The 10,472-nt window shown below is 46.8% G+C and overlaps 1 protein-coding gene across 1 annotated transcript; it reads left to right on the top strand.

Moving 5' to 3' along the window:
- The first annotated feature begins 44 nt into the window (after positions 1–44).
- Positions 45–2,591, top strand: NDUFB11 (NADH:ubiquinone oxidoreductase subunit B11). Its single transcript, XM_084870635.1, has 3 exons — positions 45–595; positions 2,062–2,192; positions 2,367–2,591. The coding sequence occupies exons 1-3, from the start codon at positions 389–391 to the stop codon at positions 2,488–2,490; spliced, it is 462 nt and encodes a 153-aa protein (XP_084726761.1). The 5' UTR covers positions 45–388; the 3' UTR covers positions 2,491–2,591.
- Positions 2,592–10,472: the final 7,881 nt, after the last annotated feature.

Raw genomic sequence — 10,472 nt, 5'->3', positions numbered from 1 at the left:
TCCTCCCAAGATGAAAGCCAAGCGGAAGCTCTGCCTCCTGCGCGGAGGGCACGGGAAACCCGGCGCGATTGGCTGGGAACTGCACCCGCCCCCCCAAAATGTCATCGCTTTCTTCCCACCGAGGAAAGGCGGAGTCCCGGCAGGCTCCACGGGCAGAACTCCCATTGCTTAACCGAGAGCATCAGGAAATGGCTGCTCTATGGAGGCCGTGCCACCGGGAGGAAAGAGGGCTGCTCAGCGCCTCCGGCCCCTTTAAAAGCACAGCTAGACCGGCTGGGCCCTATTTCGTGCAGAGGGGGCGGAGCGACAATCAGCGCGCCCGGGTCAACTGCGGCTGCGCAGAGCTCCACTTCCGGTCCGCCCCTGAGAACCTGCAGCACCGACTGTCATGGCGCCCGGACTGTTAGGTTTGTGCGCTCGCCGCCTTTTGGCAGCAGCGGCGACCCGAGGGCGCCTGGCCGCCCCGGTTCGCTGGGAATCCAGCTCTGCTAGGGCTGTGATCGCTCCGCCCGCCACGGTGGGGAAGCGGGAGCCGGAGCCGACAGTGCGCTGGCAGGAGGACCCAGAACCGGAGGACGAAAACCTCTATGAGAAGGTGAGAGAGGGGAAACGGGACGCCGGGAGGGTCAATCGGGGGCGGCGGACGGGGCGCCGTAGAGGACTTTCTTAAGCGGTTGGGGATTGCGCAACGGGTAAATCCTCGAGGACTTGTGTGTTTTGCCTAGCTCGTTGTCCTCATTTCCCCCGCGTTATCTTCGGTGCAGAGCCAGAGGCGAGGCTGACCTTATTTTGCAGAAAAGTATCCAACCTGATAGGACGCTTGCGCGGTGCCAGTCTTCTAAGCATTTTACATACGTTAACTTATGTGATGCTCCAAACAACTCTGTCTCTTCGGTACTGTTGGTATACTCCATGTACAGGTGATGAAACTGAAGCACAGAGACGCCAAGTCCAAGTGACTTGCCCAAGTTCACATAACTGAATGCGCGTCAGGACACATGAGGTCCCCCAGGTCTCCTGTGCTGGGTGATAGCAGAGGCTCTGAAATCAGAATGCCTGGGTTGGAATACAGGCACTGACAGTTTTTCACCTCAGTGACCTTGGGAAGCAACTTAACCCCTTAGTGCCTCAGTTTCTTTGCAAAATGGGAAAAAGTATTAGGACACCTTTTTAAAAATGCTGCATCGTATAATTAAATGAGTCAAAATGCTCAGAACAGCATCTGGCACTTAGTACGTACTCAGCATTTAGAAGGTGTTACTTAGTTTTCCAACTTGCTGGCATATTGTGAAGCCTGTGTATGGAAAGGCCTGACACATGAGAGGTACTTCATCAATATTAACTTCCGGTTGAGGGGCTTGGATATACAAGAGGCTCATTCATTCTGTAAATAGAAGAGTCAGGGACCCACTGAATTCCAAGCACAGGTCAGGGCCCTAGGGGTCCAACAGTATAGAAATCAGATAAAGCCCTTGCTCTTATGTAGCTTATACGATAGTGGAAAACACATAAGATAAATATGTCAAACACTTGGAAATGGTAATATAGAGCATGTAATTGGTAATATAAGATAATGTGATATACAAGATCTGTGGGATGCTACTTTGGTAACATTCTTTCCAGCAGGTATTAGTTTAAGCAGGATAAATGGATCGAGAGAGACTTGGGGGTTGGGGGTAATTTTATTAGGTTGAACCATAGGAAATGGCCAATAGTCAACCATCTTTGACTAAAGAAAATGGCAGTTTCTGATAGTTCAACTTAATAGACAATGTGAAGAGGGAATGCCTCTTAAGAGAAGATGAGAAGCCAAAACTTTGAATAAGGAGGCCGATCCAGGCATGACTACATCGGGGGGAAAGGCTTTCCAGGCAGAGGGAGCAGTAAGTGCAAAGACCCTGTGGTGGGGAGGAGCTTGACAAGTCCTAAGAGCGGAAAGAGGGGAATTTAGGGAGCAAGGGGAGACTGGTTAGAGGTGAAACTGGGGAACAGCTCACACATGGCCAGCATAAGGCTTTGTGGAGCAGCCGGAAGCCCTGTTGACCTCTTCTCCTTCCACAGAACCCTGACTCTCATGGCTACGACAAGGACCCCTTTCTGGATGTCTGGAACATGAGGATCGTCTTCTTCTTCGGCGTATCCATCGTCTTGGTCTTTGGCACCACCTTTATGGCATATATGCCCGACTACAGGTTCATGGGGTGGCCGAGAGAACGGGATGGGTGGGCGCAGAGGTAGGGGTGGAAGTCGAAGGGGACTCTGCCAGGAGTCCTGTCCTGTACCCTTGAGGAATGGAGGGCTGCGGTGGGGATTGCTGTCCAGTGAGGCTTCCTCATGTCTTCCCTCCCCCTTGCTGCTGCCTCCAGGATGCACGAGTGGGCCCGCCGGGAAGCTGAAAGGCTTATAAAATACCGAGAAGCCAATGGCCTTCCCATCATGGAATCCAACTGCTTTGACCCCAGCAAGATCCAGCTACCAGATGAGGATTGATTGGATACCCAGCGGACCTCAAGAAGCACCACCTTTTCTACCCCCTGCCTGCCATTCTGCCCTCTCCGCAGAGCACCTTATTAAAGAAACCGAAAATCTGACTGGCTGGTGTTCATTTTGTTGCGAGGGGGTTGTGGGAGCGGGGGTGTCAGACCTTAAGAGGGCCACTGCAGCCTTTCCTGGGTGTTCTGGTTCTCTATTGCCGTGTAACAAGCATCCTCAGACTCAGTGGCTTAAATGACAATTTAGTATTGTCTTTCATGGTCCTATGCTTGACGGCTCAGGTAGGCCGTTCTTAGGGTCAGATGGTGGCTGGGGCTGGATTCATTTGAAAGCTCCACTGGGCTGGACATCCAAGATGGCTTCTTCACTCACAGGTCTGGCGCTTCAGTCTTCTCCCAGGGTGCCTCTGTCTCCAGGCAGTTCCTTCAGGTCCACCCCCCCCCCCCACCCCAAGGGTAAACACTCTCCCAACTTGTAACGGTGCAGGTTCGTTTGTCTAGTCCAATACTTCATGTAAGTGCATGGAGACATTTTTGCATCTGACTGCTTTCATTTAGCACTATGTTTGTGAGATCCACGTAGTTACATGGTCAGTAGTTACATTACTGTGCTCTCTTCCATTGTAGGAATAGACCACACTTCATCCGTTCTAGTGTCAGTGGTTATTTGGGCACTTCTCTGTCTGGGGCTATTAAGAATAATTCTTGCCCTAACTGGTTTGGTTCAGTGAATAGAGCTTCGGCCTGCGGACTGAAAGGTCCCAGTTTCGATTCCAGTCAAGAGCATGTACCTTCAATGCGGGCACATCCCCAGTAGAGGCAGCTAATCAACATTTCTACCTCATTGATGTTTCTAACTCTGTCCCTTTCCCTTCCTCTGTAAAAAAATCAATAATAAGAAAAGAATAATTATTGGAGTGACTGAGGCCATAAGTAAGATTCCAGTGGCCATGGGTCCCTATGGATAGTCCCAGCCAAGCTGCTTTGACCACAAAAAGATGGGCTTAGTGATGGGTTGCACCATGGGCATGGTGGCTGGGGCACTCTTTGGCTCCTTTTTCTGTCCCAGGATCGGAATGTGGGGTCAGAAGCTGATGGCCTCAGGAAAACTGCAATGCCAAGTGGTGGCACCTTTAGCACATTCATGGCTATCGGGATAGGCCTTTATGCTAATCAGCAATGGTTGCCCACATCTCCATCCCATCAGTCCCAGCCCATGTACTACAATAAAAAGACTGAGTAAATAAAATTATTCTGTGAACATCTTTTGATGGACGTATGCACTCATTTCTCTTGGGCATATATGCATCTGGGAACGGAATTGCTACCATGGGGTAGACAGGTGATGAGTCTTAGTAAAGCATGCCAGTTTTCCCAACTGCAATTCCCCCTTTTGCAAATGCTCCTTCCTCACCATTGCTCAGCATTCTCTATCTTTCTCATAGTAGCCATTTTGCTAAACAACTGGCCTTGAACAGATTACATTGGGATGAAGAGGTGGGTGTTGAGTTCCTCCTGTGTGCCAAGCCCTGACAATGCGCCAGGCACTGACAGTCACCAGGATCTCCGTCCTCAGGAATTTCCCAGGGTGGGCATGGTGGCCGGTAGGAGTGGTCAGAGAAAAACATTTTCACCCTACTGTTTGACCCCAAGGATATTTGAGCCATGATATTTTAAAATACAGTTTTATATTGAATGTTAGAAAGAAAGGGAGAGAAACACCAGTTTGCTGCCTCCTGCACTGCCCCCAGCGAGATCGAGCCTGAAACCCCAGCACACACCCTGACCTGGAATCAAACCGGCAACCTCTTGGTTCATTGAACCTTGATATTTTATTTTTTAAAATTATATTTTATTGATTTTTTTACAGAGAGGAAGGGAGAGGGAGAGAGAGTTAGAAACATCGATGAGCAAAAAACATCAATCAGCTGCCTGCTGTACACCCCCTATTGGGGATGTGCCTGCAACCAAGGTACATGCCCCTGACCAGAATCGAACCTGGGGTCTTTCAATCCGCAGGCCGATGCTCTATCCACTGAGCCAAACCGGCTGAGTGAACGTTGATATTTTAGACCCTGCTTTGCTCCAGCAACATAACAAATATACACCTCCATCCTGCAGTTGAATAGAGCCTTTATTATGTGCAAGGCTCAGTGAACAAGACCGGTAAACTACTTGACTTCAATCCTTGTCTCAGGAGGGAGCTGAACTAAGATATTCTCAGTTCTCAGGAAGTTTGCCTTAAGGTGATGAGTAAGACTGAGAGTACACAGCACGGAAATAGGCAAGTTCCACCAGAAGGCTGGCTGGCTGGAATGTTTTGATTACTGGAATCTCCCAGGAAAAGAATGGCTAGGGATGAGGTTATGGAGGTGGTCATAGGCCATACCCCTGAGGCCCCATGGCTGTGGTTAGGAGGAGTTTATAATTTTACACACTACACAAAGTTAACCAGAAACCTTCAAGTTTCTGCTAAATATCAGCTTCTCAGAGAGGACTTCCTTCTTTGAAATGCCACCCCTGACTATTCGTTCTCCACATTTATTGCGGAGTTTCTCCCCTCCACAGCACACACATTGTGGTCATGCTGCCGGGAATTACGGTAAACAAAAAATAATCTGGCTCTTTATTTTAATGAGAGAGACGCAGGGAGAGGAAGGAGGAGAGGAGAAAGAAGGAGTAAGAGAGAGAAAAGGAGAGAGGGAGGGAAGGAAGGGGAGGAAGAAGGAATTCTTCAGAAACTCTAAACCCATCAAGATGGGGCAGGACTGGTGTTAGGAGTGGGGGAGGGGAGGTAGATTCAAACAGATTCCATTTTAAAGAAAAATACTCTCTACACACACTACCCAGCCTCTGAACCACCATTTTTCTTACGTGGAATCCACTTTCCGGGCTTTCCAGAAAATTCTACTCACAAAGTGGCCTCTTTGGGGGAAGCTTTCATTTTGAAAAACAAGCTCAGACAGGTCGGTTTGGGATCTGACCCTGAAAAAGAGTTTTGATTAATAAAAGTTACCATTTTTAGTTGAAAGTATTTTGTCTGATGTAAGTATAGCTGCACTTGCTTACCCTCCACTTCTATTTGCTTGAAATATTTTTTTTCCATCTCTTCACCCTCAGTCTATAATTTGTAGGGCAAAAAGTAGGTTTACAATTGTATGTGCAGCAGTTTATTCTTGAATTATTATTTATTAATTATTGTATTATTTTCTGTACAAACAGCTGTAATGAGTCTCTTGTAGGCAGCATATTGTTGGCTCCTGGTGTTTGTTTGTTTTTAATTCATTCAGCCCTCCTATGTCTTTCAATTGGAGAATTAATCTACGTATAAAGTAATTATTGATGGGTAAGGAGTTACTCTTGCTGTTTTGGTAATTGTTTTCTGGTTGGTTTGTAGATCTGTTGTTCCTTCCATTAAGCTTTAAGTATTTTAAATTATAACATCCTATTTTAAATTGATAACAATAACTTCAATAGTATTCCTAAACTCTACAATTTTATTCATACCCATCACAATCTAGGTAATTGATAAAGTTCTTAATTTGTATATTGTGCAACCAACAATAGATGATTAGTTATGATTATTTTTACTACAGTTACTTTTTAATTTTAAACTAGAGTTGTATTACATGCTCTTACGGAAAACACAATTACAGAAAACTTAAATATATTTTCAAAAAGTCACACATGCGCGAATACATGTCCCAGCCAAGATTCAACTTGGGCGGTCTGAACGAAAGCCAATCCCTGAAGGCTACAAGTGAACTGCAAACTAGCAGGCGCTTTGACTTCATCTTTGAAACTGTTTTGGACCCGCTCCAGGTTTTTGTTTTCCCTAGTGCGGCTGCGCAGAGTCTACTCCCCCCCCCCCCCCCCCCCCCCCCGCTGCTCACAGTCGGGGAAATCAACATTGCTCCACTCCATCGCCTCCTTCCCTGCCTGGGTGGGACTGGGCAACAGAACAGGACACCTAAAAAGGATCAGCAGAAAGCAGCGGCGTGGGGGGGGGGGGGGGGGGGCGGCGGAGAAATGGGCTCAGATCCTCCAGGCAGGCCTGCTTGTCTCTGTGTCCTTAGAGGGCCTGAAAGAGGCGGAGCCAGTTGTGACAGGTCTGTGGGCTCTGATGTCAATCAGCTGTTCATCAGAGCAGCGTTGACACCTTTAGAGGGTGCGCTCTCCAGCTGACAGCCAATCAAGAACTCCTGCTCTAAAACCCAGGCTGGGCTGAGCAAGAGGGTAAAGGGCTGATTAACCAGCACTGATAGACACCTCGACCTGTCTTTAAGTGCGGGGGGGGGGGGGTTGTCTGGACCCACCCACCTCCCAGGTCATGGTGCAGGAATGGAGACTTGACCCTTCTGAACCAGTGAAAACATCTGAGTTTTGTCCTTTGGGGAATTGAGGGTAGGGTCTTGCTTTGACTGACATGCTTATTGCAGGAAAGGAGGGGTCTTGTCCTTGACTGACCCTTGTTTCGCTTAGCAAGGAAAACCAAATTCCACGAGTAGCTGACACCCTCACCTTATCTGTTTCTAAAAAGGCTTGTGATACTTTAAAAAGTTTGAAAATCACAAATTTGGAGCAATTTAACTTTCCCATGCTGGACAGAAACTTACTGCATCTCTCAAAAAACAGCAGCCCCTTAGAAAGGTGATCTTAGGAGTGGGTCCAGGAATAGAAGGGCTTCTCAGAAGCAGCTTTACGGCAGTTGACAACAAATTGGAACTTGATTTGAGGTTTGGGGGCCTAAGAGACTTTGACAGAGAGTTTCTGGCAAGAGTGATGGGGTTTCTGGGGACAATGATGGGGGTCTGTGGGGGTCAGTAATAGATGGTTAGTAGTTGTCACCTTGGGTGACTCATGTAGACGCCCATAGCAAGGGCCTGCTCTCCCATGAGACCATCTGGAATTCAGCTGCTAATGGAGCCAACTGCCTTTGCCTCCTGGACATGGCAATGCATCCACCATCAAAGACTGGATACTGTAAAAGACTCTTATGTTTTTAACTAGAGGCCCAGTGTGTGAAAATTCATGCACTGGAGGGGGGTTACCTCAGCCCAGCCTGCCCCCTCTCACAGTCTGGGAGCCCTCAGGGGTGGGAGGTGACCTGGTGGTTAGGGAGAGGTGATGCCCCATCACACCTCTGCTGCTGCCACTGCCAGCAGCACAAGCCTTGGCCAGCCCTGGTTATCTGAGCCTTGGGCAGCTAGGCAGCCACTATCCAAGGCTTGCCTGCACTTTGGACCAGCCCTGGGCAGCTGGGGGCTGAGGAAACTGGGGGACTCCAGAGGCAGGTGCACAGAGAGGCCAGACCCACCTGGGGCAGGCCTGGCTGTGCCATGTGCCTGGCACCCCAGCGGGGCTGAGGGGACTGGGCACCACCATCTTTGAGGGCATGGCAGTCAATTAGCATATTCCCTCCTTATTGGCTATGGGTGCCACCATCTTTGTGAGGGTGTGACAATCAATTTAGCATATTCCCTCTTTATTAGATAGGATGCAGATGGTTTGCAGTCTGACAGTGGTGTGCCCAACAATGGGCCAATAGTCAAAGTATTTGGTAGACATTGCAGCTCCCTACCATCAGCAGATATCTAATATTGTTGAACGTTAAACAGCTTTCTACAAAATGGAATAAAAAGGATTTCAGACTCTACCTCTCTTACCTCCTCCTGATCCATATACCATAGTAAGGCAACTTGATCATGGAATGTGGCTGTCCCCTAAAAGGGGTCACCTCCTGGATAAAGATCAGGACAAAAGGGGTGGATTATAGAGATCTATTTTGAAAATTCAGGATTCAGCCCATTTTTGGACATGATGTATCTTTCCTTCCCCTCACAGCAATCCCAGGTCAGCCTGGTTTGTAACCTCCAGGTGACAGCTCAGCTCAAAAGGGGCTTAGGGGATTTGAATTGAATTATGGCTCAGTCACCTACATTCTCTTTCTGGATGGACATGGTCCTAGATCATAGGGTTACCGTAGAGTGAGGCTTGGGGTAAGACTTCTCTTGTTGGATGGACACAGTCTTTGATCATGAAGACAACGACCACTTGGCTGAATAAGTTGTTCACTGAGTTCTCTTTATGTCTTCTATTTTGGTCCACACTGACCAAAATAGAAGACATAAAAAAATCTGTAAATTTTATAAAAGTATCTTTGCTCCTCTGGCAGCTGACCTTTCTGGATGATCAGATAAAAGTGAAGTTATAGGCATTGGGATGAAACAGAACAATTACATGGCAATGGACAGAACGTACTTCGGGCAAGAACACCTTAAAACCTTGGGAGGTGCAAGATGGGAAGAGGGTTAATGCTCTTTGTCCCCTAGATTAGGGGTGTCGAACTCAATCAGAGAAGGGGCCAAAATCTAAAATCCAGCCTAAATCGCGGGCCGAATGGTTTACTGAACAGTCATAAACTGACAATGTCATAAACTGACAGCGGAGTGCAGTGATGACAGCGCAGTGCGGGCCACATTGCAAGGCCTGGCGGGCTGGATTTGGCCCGCGGGCCTTGTGTTTGACACATGTGCCCTAGATTGAGCACTACACCTGATAAAAGAATCATATGGTCTCCCAGAGTCAAGCAGCAGGTGCAGCCTGCAATCTGACCTGATTGCAGGTTGGTCATCACTTCCTTGGCATGAAAACCACAGAAAAACCCATGTGAACATGGCCAGACATATTCTGGTGTGCCTGATGCCATCCATGTCAGCTCCTGAACACGGCCCTCCTCTTGCCTGTACAAACACATGGGCCAGCATGATCTTGTTTAGATCTCACTGATACAAACGCATCTGCTTCTCCTGATACCTGAGTGGCCTCGGATTATGCCATGTTTAGCAATTGGGCTACAAGCCTTGGATGAAACCACCCATGGGATTTAACCAAACCAACGGAATGATGACCCTAGTCAAGTTGAACAACAAATTCTGAAATTAAGTGAATCATGTCCCTTTGGGTTACATATCTATATATGGGGAAAGAGTGATGTACAGAATGTCTCTCCATTGGGGAAGGGGTTGCTTTTGGACCCACATATTGCCCCCCTTGTCATTATTGACAGTGACACCAAATATCTGCAAGTCAGTCTAGATTATTTTGTGTGGGTTGCAGTATAATAGCCTGGCCTTAGACTATTTTCTGGCTAAGAATACATAGCCCTCACCCTACATCACCTTGGCCATTTCTCAGGGTTGTATAGACAGCAAGCAACCTTTAAGGAATGAGATAATGCTTCCGTCTAGGACAAGGAGCAGGCTGACTTTCTCAAGCTCAGCATTTCTTTTCCATAGAACAGAAGAGGAGGAAATACTTCCTAACTCATATTATATTGATATTAATTCCAAAGATGGTAGAAATAAAGAAAACTAGACGCCAATATCTCTAATAAACATAGATGCAAAAACCCTCAACAAAAATGTTAGAAGTTTGAATCCAGCAATATATAAAAAGACTAATATACTATCACCAAGGGGGTTTTATTCCAGGAATGCGAAAATCTATCATAATAACACCTAAAGAAGAAAAACCACAAAACCATATCAATAAAGAAAAAAGTACTTAAAATACATCCAAAACAATAATTTAAAGGAACCCCTCACAAACTAGAGAACTTTCTCAACCTGAGAAAGGGCATCTCCAAACAGACTTACAGCTAACATCATATTTAATGGAGAAAGACTAGGAACAAGGCAAGAATATCTACTTTTACTATTCCTATTTAACACAGCACTAACAGAGTGCAATAGGGCAAGAGAAAGAAACACAAATATGCAAATTGTAAAGGAAGAAATATGGCTGTCTTTATTCACAGAAGACATATTTATAGATCCAAAGAATTCCAGAGAAGCTACAGAAATACTCTTAGAACTAATGAGTTTAGCAAAGTCAGATACTAGTTTAATCTACAGACACCAATCATACTTTGAATGAACAATTGGAAACAAACAATTTTTAAATAATCCTATCTATAAT

This window comes from Pipistrellus hanaki (genome assembly GCF_964339955.1).
Source record: "Pipistrellus hanaki genome assembly, chromosome: X".
NCBI classification, from domain to species: Eukaryota; Metazoa; Chordata; class Mammalia; order Chiroptera; family Vespertilionidae; genus Pipistrellus; species Pipistrellus hanaki.
Note: the sequence above shows the minus strand (reverse complement) of the source record. Positions and strands in the feature narration are given on the sequence as shown.

Bases quoted from the DNA above. Each gene is read 5' to 3' on its own strand.
- NDUFB11 (XM_084870635.1), top strand. From the start codon at position 389: ATGGCGCCCGGACTGTTAGGTTTGTGCGCTCGCCGCCTTTTGGCAGCA. The intron at 596-2,061 runs GTGAGAGAGGGG...CTCCTTCCACAG, and splicing joins ACGAAAACCTCTATGAGAAG to AACCCTGACTCTCATGGCTA. The intron at 2,193-2,366 runs GTTCATGGGGTG...TGCTGCCTCCAG, and splicing joins GCATATATGCCCGACTACAG to GATGCACGAGTGGGCCCGCC.